General features: G+C 42.1%; 1 protein-coding gene across 1 annotated transcript in view; it reads left to right on the forward strand.

Moving 5' to 3' along the window:
* MCPH1 (microcephalin 1) overlaps positions 1-20799 on the forward strand; it is a 317389-nt gene that overhangs the window by 76845 nt on the left and 219745 nt on the right. Inside the window, exon 11 of the mRNA XM_056565717.1 lies at positions 1419-1581. Within this exon, the coding sequence (XP_056421692.1) occupies positions 1419-1581 (163 nt within the window). The remainder of the gene's footprint in view (positions 1-1418; positions 1582-20799) is intronic.

Below are 20799 nucleotides of genomic sequence, written 5' to 3' on the forward strand. Positions count from 1 at the left end.
TTCCACCAGAGTACCCCTTTAATGTAGCATTGCAACCTCTTATCTACTTTCCTAAACCTTTAAGTTTACCATTGACAAGATAAATGTTGACACCTATCTTCCTGCCAACCTGGCATGTACACCTTGGGCAGCACGTTGCTCTGAAAAAATGTCAATCAATTGAACATGATACAATTAAGCCAATGTCAAATAAGTGTTACTTACACAGTGCACGTAAATAAGGGAGCCCTTTCGATTGTTTTTTTAGTAGATAACAAGAACAAAACGTGATCCTTGACATAAATTGTTGTCTAACAATGAGTACTTGTTTGGTGATGGTACTAAAGAATTGTATAGGATAAATGTTAAAATGACTGAAAGCATAGTATTTTTGTATTTGCTAGTGCTCACTAGCTTTTAGGATACTTGATACAAGGTGGAACCTGAATTTTATGTCCTAAGCAAAAACTTTTTATATAATGTAAAATAACATATGTATGTTTGTAATATATATTGGTTAAAAATTTGTATATTTTTGAGACCAAATTCGGAAAGTGTGGGTGGACAAGCAGGGCTATGTGCAGTGAGGCTCTGACACGCTCCCGGCTCACACATCAGGATGATTGACAAGCCAGGAGCCTGCACAGAGCCCTGCTTGTCCCATCGATGCTTCCTTTATTTGGATAGCATTTTTTCACCCAAAAAATGTAAACAATTTTGACCAATGTATATTACAAAAATTCATACAATGGTACTAGCTACATTGCATAAAAACTTTTTGCTAACCACTTTAAAGGGGAACTCCGGTGGAAAAAATTTTTTTCAAATCAACTGGTACCAGAAAGTTAAAGATTTGTAAATGACTTCTATTCAAAAATCTTAATCCTTCCAGTACTTATTAGCTGCTATATACTACAGAGAAATTTGTGACGTTCTTTCCAGTCTGACAACAGTGCTCTCTACTGACATCTCTGTCCGTGTCAGGAACTGTCCAGAGCAGGAGAGGTTTGCTATGGGGATTTGCTTCTAATCTGGACAGCTCCTGACACAAACAGGGGTGTCAGCAGAGAGTACTGTGGTCAGACTGGAAAGAACTTCACAAATTTCTCTGTAGTATACAGCAGCTGATAAGTACTGGAAGGCTGCATATTTTGAAACAGAAGTAATTTACAAATCTTTTTAACTTTCTGGCACTAGTTGATTTGAAAACCTTTGTTTTCCCACTTGTCTCTACCGGAGTTCCCCTTTAAACCATTATCTTTTCATAGGTTTGTAAACACATACAATATTGCACAATTACTTATATAAGATATTGGAAAATCCTTATCACAGTATAAGAAGATATATGTAATATAAAGTAATTATATACATGCAGCAGATCTAGGCAAATAAGTCATTGCATTACTTATACATCATATGCTTAATTTTTTTTATTTTAGAAAACAGAGCACTATAATCCAAGTTGTGAAAAAGTTTGGAGGCTTTATGTTTTCAGATGAAGTCTGTGAAACTACCACTCATGTGATTGCTGGAAGTGCTCGGCGTACTTTAAATATTATCCTAGGAATTTCTAGAGGCTGTTGGATCTTATCCTATGATTGGGTAAGTAACTCTTTGCCTGTGTAATATTAACATAGTAACATAGTTCATAAGGTTGAAAAAAGACCAGAGTCCATCAAGTTCAACCTATATCTCTAATGAGTCCCTACTGAGTTGATCCAGAAGAAGGCAAAAAACCCTCATACTCGAGGTAAAAATTCCTTCCCGACTCCAAATATGGCAGTCAGAATAAATCCCTGGATCAACATTCTGTCCCTGTAAATCTTGTATGTTATTATTCTCCAAAAATGCTTCCAGACCCTTTTTGAACTCTTTTACAGAGTTCCCCATGACCACCTCCACAGTCTAACTGCTCTTAAAGTAAAGAATCCCCGTCTGTGCTTGTGTAGAAACCTTCTTTCCTCTAGACGTAGAGGATGCCCCCTTGTTATAGATACAGTCCTGGGTATAAATAGATCATGGGAGAGATCTCTGTACTGTCCCCTGATATATTTATACATAATTATTATGTCTCCCCTAAGCCTTCATTTTTCTAAACTAAATAACCCTAATTCTGATAATCTTTCTGGATACTGTAGTCCTCCCATTCCCAATATTACCCTGGTTGCCCATCTTTGAACCCTCTCCAGCTCCACTATATCTTTCTTGTACACTGGTGCCCAGTAAAGTACACAGTGTTCTATGTGTTGTCTGACTAGTGATTTGTACAGCGGTAGAATTATTTCCTTGTCATGGGCATCTATGCCCCATTGATGCACCACATGATTTTATTTGCTTTGGCAGCAGATGCCCGACACTGGTCACTACAGCTAAATTTACTGTTAACGAAGACTCCCAAGTCCTTTTCCATGTCAGTCGTCCCAACTGTGCTCCCATTTAATACATAATCCAGCCTGGATTTTTCTTCCCCATGTGCATAACCTTACATTTATCCGTGTTGAAACCTCATCTGCCACTTCCCAGCCCAAACCTCCAACCAATCCATATCCATTTGTAACAGTTCACTGCCCTCTATTGTGTTTACCATCTGCAAAGATTGCTACTTAACTATTCAACCCCTCTACAAGGTCATTAATGAATATAATAAAGAGGACAAGACCCAAGACTGACCCCTGTGGTACCCCACTAGTAACAGTCACCCAATCAGAATAAGTACCATTAATAACCACTCTTTGTTTCCTATCACTGAGCCAGTTACTTACCTATTACACACATTCTCCCCCAGCCCAATCCCTCTCATTTTATGCACCAACCTTTTATGTGGAACCATATCAAATGCTTTGGAAAAATCCAGATACACGACATCCAGCTATTGCCCCTGGTCCAGTCTGGAGCTCACCTCCTCATAAAAGCTGATCAGGTTAGTTTGACAGGACTGATCCCTCATAAAGCCATGCTGATATGGAGTCATACATTTATTTTTATCAATATACTCCAAAATAGCATCTCTTAGAAAACCCTCAAACAATTTACATACAACAGAGGTTAAACTAACAGGTCTATAATTCCCGGGGTCACTTTTTGACCCCTTTTTAAATATTGGCACCACATTTGCCATGCGCCAGTCCTGGTGAACAGTCCCTGTCCCTATAGAGTCCCCTAATATGCTCATTGAAATATTTACAATCGTTTTGGATATCTTCACACTACATCATTATGATCTTGCATATAGATAAAACACATTAAAGCCTTTATATAAAAATCACACTTTCTTACTCCAACAAAGATTCAAAAGCAAATTGTAATGATTAATATCATAAAAAGTCTGGAAAGTTTGGGCCAGTTCTCAGATCTCAACTAAAGCTTAAAGGGGTACTCCCCTGGAAAAAAATTATTTTTTAATTCAACTGGTGCCATAAAGTTAACCCCGTAACGGCGCAGGACGTAAATATACATCCTGGTGCGATGATACTTAACGCGCCAGGACGTACATTTACGTCCTGTAGATGACTGTGAGTGATTCTTGGGTAATGCGCGGGAATTCCTGGCTGCTGATAGCGGCCAAGGACCTGCCGGCAATGGCCGACATCCACAATCGCGCGGATGTCTGCCATTATCCCCTCAGATGCCGTGATCAATACAGATCACGGCATCTGCGGGAGTGCGGGCAGAAAAATGCATGATCGGATTGTTAAGGATGGATCGAGTGGGGGCTTTCAAATGTGATTGACCAGTCTGCTATACACTTTGCCAAGTGTCGACACAAAAAGATATACACCACACAGGATATGTTTGTATACACTCTTTCTTGGCAGGAAGCTCTGCTGCTTCCAAAAGAGTACTCTTTAATTCAGGAAGAAACAGCTGGTTTTAACATTGTGCAAAGTAGGAGGATGAATTATGACATCACAATTAGCATATTACATTCAGATTGGTTGTTCAAATATTGTGTCCTTATATTTTAGCATATCTAGTGTCAATTAATTTCTTGGCAAAAGTTCTCTGCTCATCAGATGTTTAGTCTTTATACTCTTGAATGGTGCCGTCTCACGGCCTCTGTTCAGAGTCACGAGCAGATAATATTTTGAGTATAGGGTTGAAGGACAAAATTATGCGTCATCTTATATGCTGATAAGTCATTTGTGGCGTAGCATAAGTCTTTATCTTTTGAGACTTCTTAGCTTGAGATTTCTTCATCTTTCCACAAGGTCCATTGTTTAGACGTCCTGTATTCAGAGTCTCCATCTCAAAGCTCTAGTCTTAGTGAAAGGGCAAAGTGATAAGATGAAATGTTTTGAATTAAGGAAAGCAAGCTTTTCTGTAATATTCAGCAATAGCATTTTGATGTACCTGGGTTTAAAGAGTAAGGGAACAGATATTTTTTCCAGCAGTAATGGCATTTTAATATTAATATATTGATCAGTCATTAGAAAAATAAGAAATAAGGGTCATCCCTATCAGGATCGCCCGCAGTGCTGCCGTGGCGATCCGATCATCTGTAATGGCGGACGGAGGTCCCCTCACGGCGTCTCCTGCTCTGGTCTGAGATCTAGCAGACCAAAGCAGAAGATAGCCAATAACACTGATCAGTACTATGCCCTATGCATAGCACTGAACAGTGTTAGCAATCAAATGATTGCTATAACTGGTCCCCTATGGGGACTATTAAAGTGTAAAAATAAAAGTAAAAAAGTATTAAAAAAAAGTTAAAAAAATTAGAAAAATCCCCTCCCCCAATAAAAATGAAAATTGTCCCTTTTCCCCATTTCCCCCCCAAAAAGTGTAAAAAAATAAATAAAAGTATAATAATTTTTTGTATCGTTGCATGTGTAAATATCCAAACGATTAAAATATAATGTTAATTATCCTGTACGGTGAACGTGAAAAAAAAAAAGGCAAAAATTGCTGCTTTTTTTTAATAACATTTTATTCCCCAAAAAATGTTTTACATATGCAAATGTGGTATAAAAAATACAGATAATGGCGCAGAAAATGAGCCCTCATACCGCCGATTATACTGAAAAATGAAAAAGTTCTAGGTCAGCAAAATAGAGGGATTTTAAACGCACTAATTTGGTTCAAAAATTGTGATTTTTTTTTTTTTAAACGGTGCTATAATAGAAAAGTATGTAATCATTGTATCCTTTTAATCGTATTGACTCACAGAATAAAGAAAACATGTCATTTTTACCGTAAATTGTACAACATGAAAACAAAACCTTCCAAAATTAGCAAAATTGCGGTTTTCTTATCAATTTCCCCACAAAAATAGTATTTTTTTGGTTGCACCATATATTTTATGGTAAAATGATTGATGTCATTACAAAGGACAACTGGTTGCGCAAAAAACAAGCCCTTACACTAGTCTGTGGATGAAAATATAAAAGAGTTATGATTTTTAGAAGACAAGGAGGAAAAAAAACTAAAAATTAAGGGGTTAAACAGATTTGTAAATTACTTATATTTAAATATCTTATACCTTCCAGTACTTATCAGCTGCTGTATGCTCCACAGGAGGTTCTTTTCTTAATGAATTTCTCTTCTGTCTGACCACAGTGCTCTCTGCTGACACCTCTGTTTATTTTAGAAACTGTCCAGGATTTGTGATTTGAGCTAAGTGATTTGCTCCTCCTCTGGACGGTTCCTAAAATGGACAGAGGTGTCAGCAGAGAGCACTGTGGTCAGACCGAAAAAAAAAACTCTGAAACATACAACAGCTAATAAGTACTGGAAGCATTAAGATTTTTAAATAGAAGTAATTTATACATCTGTTTAACTTTCTGGCACCAGTTGATTAAAAAAAAATATGGTTTCCAGTGAAGTACCCCTTTTAATAAATGCATCTTTACATTGCCCATGCTTTATACTGCAGTTTTAATTGCTGTATATAAATATAACCAGAACACTTGCTTAAAGGGGTAATACGGTATTATACCTTAGTTAACATTATGCCAGAGGTATGGTAAAAATTAGTACTACTCCTCATACTCACGAAGGCCCAAATTAAGTAACTACTACTCATACTGAGGCAAAGGCCTCCATAGGTAGGCCTGGAGATCTGATCTAGTGCTAGGCAGTTAATAAGCACTTCATAAAAACCTAATTTATTTGAGAACTAAAAAACGGACATGCTTTGCATAGAAAGGAATCCTTAGATTGTCTGTTTGAAACCTTTCAGTATATGATGTGGCTTGGTTTTATGAGCAATGAGACCAGATAAACCGCTTGCTCTCTCTTGCGTCACACAACTTTCTCATTCCATTCTTGTGTGCTAATAACCCCTAGTCCACCTTTCACCCCAATAATCCCCCCCCTCTCTACACCCTGTGGAGTATTTTGAGGGGTTGCTAAAGGGGCCTGCCCGATGTGGCCTTCCGTCACTGGTGCCATTTTTACCGTAAAGTGCACAGCGTGAAAACAAGATGGTTTTCATTTTAATTTCCTCCCTAAAAATTTTTTTTGGGGTTCACTGTACATTTTATAAAAAATGGAGGTGTCATTACAAATTACAATTGGTCACACAAAAAAACAAGCCCTTAGATGAGTCTGTAGATGGAAATATAAGAGTTATGGATTTTAGAAGGCGAGGAGGAAAAAATTAAAATGCTAAAATAAAATTGGCCTGGTTCCTTAAAGAGGTTATCCACCATAAGGTGATTTTAGTATGTACCTGGCAGTAGGGATCGACCGATTATCGGCCGATGTTCACGATTTTGGACATTATCGGTATCGGCAATTACCTTGCCGTTAACCCGATAATGCCGGGCACCGCACTTCCCCGAGACCGCCTCCGCTGCACCATTGCCTCCCCCATCCCCGGTTTTATAATTACCTGTTCCCGGGGTCTGCACTACTTCTGGCTCCTGCGGCGTCCTGCGTTACGTTGTGCGCTGCGCAATGACGAGTGACGTCCTCAACGCGACATCACCATCAGTGTACACAGGGACAGCTCAGGACGACGCCGGAGCCAGAAGTAGTGCGGGCCCCGGGAACAGGTAATTATAAAGCCGGGGATGGGGGAGGCAATGGGGCAGTGGCGATGGTTGGACTAAGGGCCGGCAGGGGGAGAGAAGCGGGCAGCGGCGGTCTCTGGCCAGAGGATAGGCAGGGGGAGGGGCAGCGCCGGTGGTTGGACTAAGGGCCAGCAGGGGGAGAGAAGCGGGCGACAGTGGTCTCTGGCCAGAGGATAGGCGGGAGAGGGGGGGGGGATCAGCGGCAGTGGTTGGACTCAGAGGGGGGGAGAAGCGGGCGGCGTTGGTCTCTGGCCCAGCAAAAGCCGCTGCAGTTCATTGATTTAAAGCGCCCGGGGCCGGGGGGTTGGAGAAATAGCTGATAACTTATACCGGAATATCTGTATAAGTTATTGGCTATTGGCCTGAAAGGCCACAGGTTATCGGTATAGGCCCTAAAAAATCGATATCTACCTGGCAGACAGTAATGGACATGCTTAGGAAGGATCTGTGCTTGTCTTGGGGCTAAATGGCTATGTTGTGAGATTACCAGAACACTGTGGCTAGCTTTTTGTGAACTGGTATTTCCTGTTGGACTTTTCTTTTTTTTTTTACTACAAATCCCACAATTTCCTCCCTCCCACACATCAGCCACCCCACCCATTGAAACATAAATGAGCTGCATCCATTCAAAGACCTGTGGTTTTCAATCAGGGTTCCTACAGCTGTTGCATTAGTTGCAGATTGATTTCTCTCCCACCAAGCAATCCCTCCACCCATTAAAGCAGACATGCTCCCTGTCATCAGCTTACTAGTGAGTCAGGTAGGTCTCGGCCGCATTGCAACCTGGGAAAAATCTGAGACAACAGTCATTTTGTATGCTGTTAATAGATATTGGGATGAAAATCACATAAGAATTGTGAGAAAACAATCACACACAGGTACAGACACTATAACTATATTATGAACTACACTAACTTTACAGCCCCTGTAGCATAGTCAAATAAAACATTTTGGAATACCCCTTTAAGGTGAAAATGGGCTTGGTCCTTAAGGGGTTAAAGGGGTAGACACTCAAGTAAAAAAAACTATTTTTTTTAAATCAATTGGTGCCAGAACATTAAACAGATTTGTAAATGTCTTCTATTTAAAAAAATCTAAATCCTTCCAGTACTTATCAGATACTGTGTGGTCCACATGAAGTTCTTTTCTTTCTAAATTTATTTTCTGTCTGACCACAGTGCTCTCTGCTGACACCTCTGTCTGTCTCAGGAACTGTAAAGAGCAGGAGCAAATCCCCATAGCAAACCTATCCTGCTCTTGACAGTTCTCGAGACAGATAGAGGTGTCTGCAGAGAGCACTCTGGTCCCACAGAAAATAAATTTAAAAATAACTTCCTGTGGAGAATACAGCAGCTGAGAAGTACTGTAAGGGTTAATATTTTTAAATAGAAGTTTTTCACCAGAGTACCCCTTCAACTATTTCTAAGTAAACTGGGAAATGTAGACCTGCGAATCTAATAAAGGAAACTGGTTTCTGACTATGGCTATGATGATTATCTGTCCTAAAAGGTAAAGGACCCGACCAGAGGGGGGCACCTTACTGGACCTAATTACAGATAGGATGACATCTAGGAAATAGTGACCACAATATAATCAATTATAATGTGTTCTTTGTTAACCTGTTAAGGACGCAAGGTGTATGGGTACATCCTTGTGTCTTGGTACCTAAGAATGCATGGCATACCTGTAAATCCTGGGCCCGTTAGCGGTGTTTGAAGCTAGCTGAGCATGCTTTATATCTGGTGGGTCCTGACTGTTATCAGCAGCCAGGACCCAGGGTTAATGCCGGGCATCGTCGATCTGGCCGATGCTCGGCACTAACCTTTTAAGACGCCCCAATCAAAGGTGATTGCACCGTCTAAAATGCTGGCTTAACATGCCTGTTAGCTCACCATCGGGTTCAAACAGCGATGTCCCGATCAGCTGTGAGGACGGAAAGAGGGCCCTTACCTGTCTTCTCACCGTCCGATCGATGCTCTGAAGCTCCCAGCCAGCCATGGAAGGCTGGAGCAGCAGAGCTCAGACAACACGGATGGATGCTATGCTATGGCAATCGAAATACTTCTTTTTAGGGGACTAAAAAAAAAAAATATATATATATATATATATATATAATAACATTTTTAAAAAGGGAATAAATTTGAATAAGCCCCTCTGTTAATAAGTTTTAATACCCCCCACCCCCCATTTCCCATTTTATATATAAAATAATGTAATTTAAAAATAAACATAATCATATGTGGGACCGCCGTGTGCATAAATGTCCAAACTGTCAAAGTATAAGGTTAGTTAAACCGCACGGTCGATGGCGTACATGTAAAAAAAAGATACCAAAGTCCAAAATGTTGGTCACTTCATATACCATAAAATTTTTTATAAAAAGCGACCATCAAAACAAAAATTATACCGATAAAAACTACAGACCACATCGCAAAGGATGAGCCCCTCATATAGCACTGAATGCAAAAAAATGATAGGAGTCAGATGATGTTTTTAAGCATACTAATTTTGGTGCATGTAGTTATATAAAATTAACCTACATAAATGAGGTATCCTTGTAACCGTATGGTCCTACAGAATAAAGATAAGGTGTCATTTTTTTCTGAAAAGTGCACTACATAGAAACGGAAGCCCCCAAAATGAACTAAAATTTTTTTATTTTTTTCACTTTAGGAAGACAAGGTTTGTTCAGCTCAGAGACGCACTTAACATTCTAAATTAGGAAATGTCCTCAAAAACAATGATTATGGACCATAATGTTCAGACATTGACAGGTGGTGATGATGAAGGGGGGGGGGGGGAGAGTGGTGTGGGAAGATAACAGGCGGTGATGATGAATGTGGGGGGGGGGGGGGGTGGGATGATGACAGGGCGATGACAGGCGGTGATGATGAAGCGGGGGTGTAGGATGATGACGGGGTGATGACAAGCGGTCATGATGACAGGGGGATGATGACAGGTGGTGATGATGAAGGGGCGTGTGGGATGATGACAGGCGGTGATGATGAAGGGGGGGTGTGGGATGATGACAGGGGGATGATGACAGGCGGGGATGATGACGGGGGTGGGGGATGATGATGGGGGAATGATGATGACGGGGGGATGATGATGACGGGGGGATGATGACAGGGTAATGATGAAGGGGGGGATGATGACAGACGGTGATGATGATGAGGGTGTTAATGACGGTGGTCTGGATGATGACAGGGGGGATGATGTATTTTCCACCCTAGGCTTATAGTCGAGTTAATAACTTTTCCTGGGTTTTGGGGGTGAAATTAGGGGCCTCGGCTTATATTTGGGTCGGCTTCTACTCGAGTATATACGGTATATCAAAAAGAAGGATAACAGAGCCACTAAAATATAAATAATGTAAATATAATTTTTATTAGTATTACGTGCAGTACAGACCTATCAAGAGGTTAACAAGTCCTATCAAGAGGTTAGTGCAGGCAATACTGATGAAGGGATGTGGAAATCCTATCGCCCGACGCCCGGGACATGTAGTTCCAGGCGCTGGGCAAGTGAATATTTCATAGATTTAGCCCTGTATCGGGAAAGCAGGGACAGACAGACTTCCCCCTTATTTTTCTTTAACCACTTTAGGACCTAGGGCATATGGATACGCCTTGACGTCCTGGTACTTCAGGACCCAGGGTGTATCCATACGCCCGTGGGAATTTCGGTCCCCGCCGCGTGCCGGGCGGGGACCGGACCGGGGTGACTGCTGAAATCAATCAGGTGAGGTGACAGGAGTGCCACCCCTCCTATCCCTGCTATTGGTCTGCTATTGATCGTCAGAGGCGACGACCAATAGCAGACCAGGGGCGGGGGGGTTAACTTTCGTTTTCCCCGTCCTGCCCACCCACAATAGGCGGGGCAGAAGAGGGGAACCAAAGGGGACCGGGCGCCGACGTCCACTTACCGATCCGGAGGCTGCGGCGACGGTGATCGGCGGGCGGCGTGACGTGCGTCAGAAGATGACGGCTCCCGGGATCCTAAGGAAGCCGGTAAGATGATCTGAAGGGCCACAGTCTGAGACTGTGGTCTCTAAACTGTAGCCCTCCAGATGTTGAAAAACTACAACTCCCAGCATGCCCAGACAGCTATTTGGGCATGCTGGAATATGTAGTTTTGCAACAGCTGAAGGGCTGCAGTTTGAGACCACTATACAGTGGTCTCTAAATTATATCCCTCCAGATCTTGCAAAACTACAACTCCTAGCATGCCCACATAGCTGTTTGTTGTCTGGGCATGCTGGGAGTTGTAGTTTTGCAACATCTGGAGGTCCACAGTTTCGAGATCACTTTGCACTGGTCTAAAAACTGTAGCTCTCCAGATGTTGCAAAACTGGAAATCCCAGCATGCCAAGAAAGCAAACAGCTGTCTCGGCATGCTGGGAGTTGTAGTTGGGTACCTCCAGCTGTTGCATAACTACATCTCCCAGCATGCCCTTTGGTGATCAGTACATGCTGGGAGCTGTAGTTTTGCAACAGCTTGAGGCACACTGGTTGGAAAATACTGAGTTAGGTAACAGAACCTAACTGAAGGTTTTCCAACCAGTGTGCCTCCAGCTGTTGCAAAAGTACAACTCTCAGCATGCACGGTCTGTCAGTACATGCTGGGAGTTGTAGTTTTGAAACAGCTGGAGGTTTGCCCTCCCCCCCCCCATGTGAATGTACAGGGTACATTCACACGGACAGGTTTACAGTAAATTTGCTGCTTCAAGTTTCAGCTGCGGCAAACCCCCTTACACTGTCCCCCCCCCCCCCCCCCCCCCCCCCCCCTCCCAATAAAAATTTAAAACGTCTTGTACGGCAGTGTTTCCAAAATGGAGCCTCCAGCTGTTGCAAAACAATAACTCCCAGCATTTCTGGACAGCCACTGACTGTCCAGGCATGCTGGGAGTTAAGCAACAGCTGGAGGCACACTGTTTGGGAATCACTGGTGTAGAATACCCCTATGTAATCCCTAATTGAGTCCTCAAATGCACATGGCGCTCTCTCACTTCGGAGCCCTGTCGTATTTCAAGGAAACAGTTTAGGGCCACATATGGGGTATCGCTGCACTACAAATTTTGGGGGTCTTTTTTTTCCTTTTACCGCTTGTGAAAAGGAAAAGTTGGGGGCTACACCAGCCTGTAAGTGTAAGAAAATAAAAAATGTTACACTAACATGCTGGTGTTGCCCCATACTTTTTATTTTCACAAGCGGTAAAAAGGAAAAAAAGACCCCCAAAATTTGTAACGCAATTTCTCCTGAGTACGGAAATACCCCATATGTGGACGTAAAATGCTCTGCGGACGCACAACACGGCTCAGGAATGAGAGCGCACCATGTACATTTGAGGCCTAAATTGGTGATTTGCACAGGGGTGGCTGATTTTAAATTGGTGATTTGCACAGGGGTGGCTGATTTTACAGCGGTCCTGACAAACGCAAAAAAAATATACCCACATGTGACCCCATTTTGGAAACTACACCCCTCATGGAACGTGACAAGTGGTATAGTGAGCCTGAACACCCCACATGTGTTTGACGAATTTTCATTAAAGTTAGATGGGAAAATGAAAAAAAATATTTTTCACTAAAATGCTGGTGTTACCCTAAATTTTTTATTTTCACAAGGGAAAATAGGAAAAAAGCCCCCCAAATTTGTAACCCCATCTCTTCTGAGTAAGAACATACCCCATATGTGAATTTAAAGTGCTCTGCAGGCGAACTACAATGCTCAGAAGAGAAGGTGCGCCATTGGGATTTTGAAGAGAAAATTTGTCCGGAGTTGAAGGTCACATGTGTTTACAAAGCCCACATAGTGCCAGAACAATGGACCCCGACACATGTGACCCCATTTTGGAAACTGCACCCCTCATGTAATGTAATAAGGGGTACAGTGAGAATTTACGCCCCACAGGTGTCTGACAGATTTTTGGAACAGTGGTCCGTAAAAATGAAAAATTTAATTTTTCATTTGCACAGCCCACTGTTCCAAAGATCTGTCAAATGCCAGTGGGGTGTAAATACTCACTGCACCCCTTATTAAATTCTGTGAGGGGTGTAGTTTCCAAAATGGGGTCACATGTGGGGGGGTCCACTGTTCTGGCCCAACGGGGGGCTTTGTAAACGCACCTGGCCCCTGACTACCATTCCAAACGAATTCTCTTCCCAAAAGCTCAATGGCACTCCTCCTCTTCTGAGCATACCCCTAACATGGGGTATTTCCATACTCAAAAGAAATGGGGTTACAAATTTTGGGGGTAATTTTCTCCTATTACCGCTTGTAAAAATGTAAAATTTAGGGGGAAAACTGCATTTTAGTAAAAAAAATTTTTTTTTTCATTTACACATCCAACTTTAACGAAAAGTCGTTAAACACCTGTGGGGTGTTAAGGCTCAGCGGACCCCTTGTTACGTTCCTTGAGGGGTGTAGTTTCCAAAATAGTATGCCATGTGGGTATTTTTTGCTGTTCTGGCACCACAGGGGCTTCCTAAATGCGACATGCCCCCAAAAAACCATTTCAGCAAAAGTTGCTTTCAAAAAGCCAAATGTGACTCCTTCTCTTCTGAGCATTGTAGTTCGACCGCAAAGCATTTAATGTCCTAACATGGGGTATTTCCATACTCAGAAGAGATGGGGTTACAAATTTGGAGGGGCATTTTCTCACATTACCCTTTGTAAAAATGGTAAATTTGGGGGAAAAACTGCACTTTAGTGTGATTTTTTTTTTTTGCCATTTACACATCCGATTTTAACGAAAAGTTGTCAAACGCCTGTGGGGTGTCAAGGCTAATTGGACCCCTTGTTTCCAAAATTGTATGCCATGTGGGGTTTTCTGCTGTTCTGGCACCATAGGGGCTTTCTAAATGTGACATGCCCCCCAGAAACCATTTCAGAAAAATTCCCTCTCCAAAATCCCATTGTCGCTCCTTCCCTTCTGAGCCCTCTACTGCGCCCGCCGAACACTTGACATACACATGTGAGGTATTTCCTTACTCGAGAGAAATTGGGTTACAAATTTTGGGGGCTTTTTCTCCTATTACCACTTGTAAAAATAAAAAAACTGGGTCTACAAGAACATGCGATTGTAAAAACGTAAGATTTAGAATTTTCTCCTTCACTTTGCTGCTATTCCTGTGAAACACCTAAAGGGTTAACACACTTACTGAATGTCATTTTGAATACTTTGAGGGGTGCAGTTTTTATAATGGGGTCATTTGTGGGGTATTTCTAATATGAAGGCCCTTCAAATCCACTTCAAAACTGAACTGGTCCCTGAAAAATTCCGATTTTGAAAATTTTGGGAAAAATTTGAAAATTGCTGCTGAACTTTGAAGCCCTCTGATGTCTTCCAAAATTAAAAACATGTAAACTTTATGATGCAAACGTAAAGTAGACATATTGTATATGTGAATCAATGTATAATTTATTTGGAATATCCATTTTCCTTATAAGCAGAGAGCTTCAAAGTTAAAAAAAAAATGCAAAATTTTCAATTTTGTCATCAAATTTGGGAATTTTTCACCAAGAAATGATACAAGTATCGACAAAAAACATGTCACGAAAAAAACAATCTCTGAATCAGAATGAAAGGTAAAAGCATCCCAGAGTTATTAATGATTGAAGTAACAGTGGTCAGATGTTCAAGAAATGACAGTGTGATTTTGGAGAGTGAGTTTTTCTGAAATGGTTTTTGGGGGGCATGTCACATTTAGGAAGCCCCTATGGTGCCAGAACAGCAAAAAAAAAAAAAACACATGGCATACTATTTTGGAAACTACACCCCTCAAGGCACGTAACAAGGGGTCCAGTGAGCCTTAACACCCCACAGGTGTTTGACGACTTTTCGTGAAAGTTGGAAATGTAAATGATTTATTAATTTTTTCCACTAAAATGCTAGTTTTCCCTCAAATGGAATATTTTTACAAGGGATAATAGGACAAAATGCTCCCCAAAATTTGAAACCCCATCTCTTCTGAGTATGGAAATAGCCCATGTGTGGACATCAAGTGCTCTGCTGGCGCACTACAATGCTCAGAAGAGAAGGAGCGCCATTGAGCCTTTGGGAAAAAATTTTTTTGGAATGGAAGTCAGGGGCCATGTGCGTTTACAAAGCCCCCCGTGGTGCCAGAACAGTGGACCCCCCCACATGTGACCCTATTTTGGAAACTAAACCCCTCACAGAATTTAATAAGGGGTGCAGTGAGTATTTACACCCCACTGGCGTTTGACAGATCTTTGGAACAGTGGGCTGTGCAAATTAAAAATTACATTTTTCATTTTCACGTACCACGGTTCCAAAAATCTGTCAGACACCTGTGGGGCGTAAATGCTCACTGTACCCCTTTTTTACACTCAGTTAGGGGTGTAGTTTCCAAAATGGGGTCACATGTGGGTATTATTTTTTTTGCGTTTATGTCAGAACCTCTGTAAAATCGGCCACCCCTGTGCAAATCACCAATTTAGGCCTCAAATGAACATGGTGCGCTCTCACTCCTGAGCCTTGTTGTTAGCCCGCAGAGCATTTTACGCCTACATTTGGGGTATTTCCGTACTCAGGAGAAATTGCGTTACAAATTTTGGGGGTCCTTTTTTTCTTTTAACGCTTGTGAAAATAAAAAGTATGGGGCAACACCAGCATGTTAGTGTAAACATGTTTAGTTTTTTACACTAACAAGCTGGTGTAGCCCCCAACTTTTCCTTTTCATAAGGGGTAAAAGGAGAAAAAGCCCCCCAAAATTTGTAGTGCAATTTCTCCCGAGTACTAAGATACCCCATATGTGGCCCTAAACTGTTTCCTTGAAATACGACAGGGCTCTGAAGTGAGAGCGCCATGCGCATTTGAGGATTAAATTGGGGATTGCATAAGGGTATTCTACGCCAGTGATTCCCAAACAGGGTGCCTCCAGCTGTTGCTAAACTCCCAGCATGCCTGGACAGTCAGTGGCTGTCCAGAAATGCTGGAAATTGTTGTTTTGCAACAGCTGGAGGCTCCGTTTTGGAAACACTGCCGTACAATAAGTTTTTAATTTCTTTTGGGGGGACAGTGTAAGGGGGTGTATATGTAGTGTTTTACCCTTTATTTTGTGTTAGTGTAGTGTAGTGTTTTTAGGGTACATTCGCACTGGCGTGTTACAGTAAGTTTCCTGCTAGGAGTTTGCGCCGCGGCAAAAAATTTGCCGAAGCCCAAACTTGAAGCAAGAAACTTACTGTAAACCTGCCCGTGTGAATGTACCCTGTACGTTCACCTGGGCGGGGGAAACCTCCAGCTGTTTCAAAACTACAACTCCCAGCATGTACTGACAGACCGTTCATGCTGTGAGTTGTAGTTTTGCAACAGCTGGAGGCACACTGGTTGGAAAACCTTCAGTTAGGTTCTGTTATCTAACTCAGTATTTTCCAACTAGGGTGCCTCCAGCTGTTGCAAAACTACAACTCCCAGCATGTACTGATCACCAAAGGGCATGCTGGGAGAGTAGTTATGCAACAGCTGGAGGTACGCAACTACAACTCCCAGCATGCCGAGGCAGCTGTTTGGGCATTCTGGGATTTGCAGTTTTGCAACATCTGGAGGGCTACAGTTTTAGAGACCACTGCAAAGTGATCTCCAAACTGTGGTCCTCCAGCTGTTGCAAAACTACAAATCCCAGCATGCCCGGACAGCAGACAGCTGTTTGGGCATGCTAGGAGTTGTAGTTTTGCAAGATCTGGAGGGCTACAGTTTAGGGACCACTATATAAAATAATATTTTAAAAAGTGCGTATATATGTGAATAAGCCCATTTCCTATTAAAAGTTTCCAATTTTATTTAAATAAAAATAATGTACAAAAATAAACATAAGTGGTATCGCTGTATAAATATATCATGGGGCAGTACAGAGATCGCTCCCATTATCTATTTATACCCAGAACTGTATCTATACAAAGGGGGCCTTCTTTATGTCTAGAGGAAAGAAGGGTTTTTTGCCTTCCTCTGAATCAACCTAGTAGGGACACTATATAGGGTATATAGGTTGAACTTGGTGAACTCTTGTCTTATTTAAACCCTATGTACTATATAGACATGATGTTAACAAGGAAATGCTGATAAATTGATTATTTTAGCAGCAATGATGCAAGTTTGACCAGTAATGTGTCTTTATAAATAGTCATTGTATAATAAGTCTTGCAAAAAAGTCATTACCTACTGCGTATATTTATGTAGCTTATCTGTGTAATGATAGGTAGCTGCTGTTTGAGACTTAGTTGTGTCTGTGCTCTGTCATTCATCCGTGCAGCTAAAATACACAACAGTAAATGATAACTTTCTGACAGCGTAAACTCTGAACGGGGATCAATCAGCAGACACTCCTATATTCATAACACTGGGTATCCAAGCTGATCATCACTTCAGTATTCATCATTCAAATGACCTTTTTAATAGCAAAATAAACAATATGAAAATGGTGAGGTACTACTGAGGCAAAACGGACAGTCTACTGCAAAACAATGAAGACATCTTTACACCACACCTTATTGGCTTAGGCTGTTCTGCTGTCATTGAGGCCCTTTGCAAACAGAAGAATTGACTAGCTATAGCTACTGCAACTGAGTGGGAATAGTAATTTAAAGGGTAACTATCATTAAAACTAATTTTTGCTATTTCACTCTTTAACCCCTTAAGGACCAGGCCATTTTACACCTTAGGACCAGAGCATTTTTTGCACATCTGACCACAGTCACTTTAAACATTAATAACTCTGGAATGCTTTTAGTTATCATTCTGATTCCGAGATTGTTTTTTCGTGACATATTCTACTTTAACATGGTGGTAAATTTTAGTGGTAACTTGCATCCTTTCTTGGTGAAAAATCCCAAAATTTGAAGAAAAAATAGAAAATTTTGCATTTTTCTAACTTTGAAGCTCTCTGCTTGTAAGGAAAATGGATATTCCCAAAATGTTTTTTTGATTCACATATACAATATGTCTACTTTATGTTTGCATCATAAAGTTGACATGTTTTTACTTTTGGAAGACACCAGAGGGCTTCAAAGTTCAGCAGCAACTTTCTAATTTTTCACAAAATTTTCAAACTCACTATTTTTCAGGGACCAGTTCAGGTTTGAAGTGGATTTGAAGGGTCTTCATATTAGAAATACCCCATAAAAGACCCCATTATAAAAACTGCACCCCCCAAAGTATTCAAAATGACATTCAGTAAGGGTTTTAACCCTTTAGGTGTTTCACAGGAATAGCAGCAAAGTAAAGGAGAAAATTCACAATCTTCAGTTTTTTACACTTGCATGTTCTTGTAGACCCAATTTTTGAATTTTTACAAGGGGTAAAAGGAGAAAATTTATATTAGTATTTGTAGCCCAATTTCTCTCGAGTAAGCACATACCTCATATGTCTATGTAAAGTATTCGGCGGGCACAATAGAGGGCTCAGAAGCGAAGGAGCGACAATGGGATTTTGGAGAGTATGTTTTTCTGAAATGGTTTTTGGGGGGCATGTGGCATTTAGGAAGCCCCTATGGTGCCAGAACAGCAAAAAAAAAAAAAACACAAGGCATACCATTTTGGAAACTAGATCCCTTGAGGAACGTAACAAGTAATTAAGTGAGCCTTAATACCCCACAGGTGTTTCACGACTTTTGCATCTTTAAAAAAAATATATATATATTTTCACTAAAATGTGTTTCCCCCCAAATTTCACATTTTTGCACGGGTTAATAGCAGAAAATACCCCTCAAAATTTGTAACCCCATCTACTCTGATTATGGAGATACCCCATAAGTTGACCTGAAGTGCACTACGGGCGAACTATGCAAGTGAAAATTTGTCAAACACCTGTGGGGTGTTAAGGCTCACTATACCCCTTGTTACATTCCGTGAGGGGTGTAGTTTCCAAAATGGGGTCACATGTCGGTATTTATTTTTCTGCGTTTATGTCAGAACCGCTGTAAAATTAGCCACCCCTGTGCAAATCACAAATTTAGGCTTCAAATTTACATAGTGCGCTCTCACTCCTGAGGCTTGTTGTGCGCCCGCAGAGCATTTTGCGCCCACTTCTGGGGTATTTCCGTACTCAGGAGAAATTGTTACAAATTTTGGGGGTCTTTTTTTTCCTTTTACCTCTTGTGAAAATAAAAAATATGGGTCAACACCAGCATGTTAGTGTAAAAAATTTTTTTTTTACACTAACAGGCTGGTGTAGACCCCAACTTTTCCTTTTCATAAGGGGTAAAAAAAAAAAGACCCCCAAAATTTGTAGTGTATGTTACGCCGAGCGCTCCGGGTCCCTGCTCCTCCCCGGAGCGCTCACGGCGTCTCTCTCCCTGCAGCGCCCCGGTCAGACCCGCTGACCGGGAGCGCTGCACTGACATTGCCGGCGGGGATGCGATTCGCATAGCGGGACGCGCCCGCTCGCGAATCTCATCCCAAGTCACTTACCCGTCCCGGTCCCCGGCTGTCATGTGCTGGCACGCACGGCTCCGCTCTCTAGGGCGCGCGCGCGCTAGCTCTCTGAGACTTAAAGGGCCAGTGCACCAATGATTGGTGCCTGGCCCAATTAGCCTAATTGGCTTCCACCTGCTCCCTGGCTATATCACCTCACTTCCCCTGCACTCCCTTGCCGGATCTTGTTGCCTTGTGCCAGTGAAAGCGTTTAGTGTTGTCCAAAGCCTGTGTTACCTGATCTCCTGCTATCCATATTGACTACGAACCTTGCCGCCTGCCCCGACCTTCTGCTACGTCTGACCTTGCCTCTGCCTAGTTCTTCTGTCCCACGCCTTCTCAGCAGTCAGCGAGGTTGAGCCGTTGCTTGTGGATACGACCTGGTTGCTACCGCCGCAGCAAGACCATCCCGCTTTGCGGCGGGCTCTGGTGAACACCAGTAGCCTCTTAGAACCGGTCCACCGGCACGGTCCACGCCAATCCCTCGCTGACACAGTGGATCCACAACCTGTAAGCCGAATCGTGACAGTGTAATTTCTCCCGAGTACGGAGATACCCCATATGTGGCCCTAAACTGTTTCCTTGAAATAAGACAGGGCTCCGAAGTGAGAGAGTGCCATGCGCATTTGAGGACTAAATTAGGGGATTGCATAGGGGTGGACATAGGGGTATTCTACGCCAGTGATTCCCAAACAGGGTGCCTCCAGCTGTTGCTAAACTCCCAGCATGCCTGGACAGTCATTGGCTGTCCAGAAATGCTGGAAGTTGTTGTTTTGCAACAGCTGCAGCCTCCGTTTTGGAAACACTGCTGTACAATACGTTTTCAATTTTTATTGGGAGGACAGTGTAAGGGGGTGTATATGTAGTGTTTTACCTTTTATTTTGTGTTAGTGCAGTGTAGTGTTTTTAGGGTACATTCACACTGACGGAAGTTTACAGTGAGTTCCCTGCTAGGAGTTTGCGCTGCAGCGACAAATTTGCCGCAGCTCATACTTGAAGAAGAAAACTTACTGTAAGCCTGCCCGTGTGAATGTACCCTGTACAGCTGTAACCTCCAGCTGTTTCAAAACTACAACTCCCAGCATGTACTGACAGACCATGCAGGCTGGGAGTTGTACTTTTGCAACAGCTGGAGGCACACTGGTTGGAAAACCTTCAGTTAGGTTCTGTTATCTAACTCAATATTTTCCAACCAGTGTGCCACCAGCTGTTGCCAAACTACAACTCCCAGCATGCTCTGATCACCGAAGGGCATGCTGGGATATGTAGTTATGCAACAGCTGGAGGGATCGCAACTACAACTCCCAGCATGCTGAGGCAGCTGTTTGCTGTCTGTGCATGCTGGGATTTGCAGTTTTGCAACATCTGGAGAGCTA

The sequence above is a fragment of the Hyla sarda genome, chromosome 3 (genome assembly GCF_029499605.1).
Source record: "Hyla sarda isolate aHylSar1 chromosome 3, aHylSar1.hap1, whole genome shotgun sequence".
Classification (NCBI taxonomy): Eukaryota; Metazoa; Chordata; class Amphibia; order Anura; family Hylidae; genus Hyla; species Hyla sarda.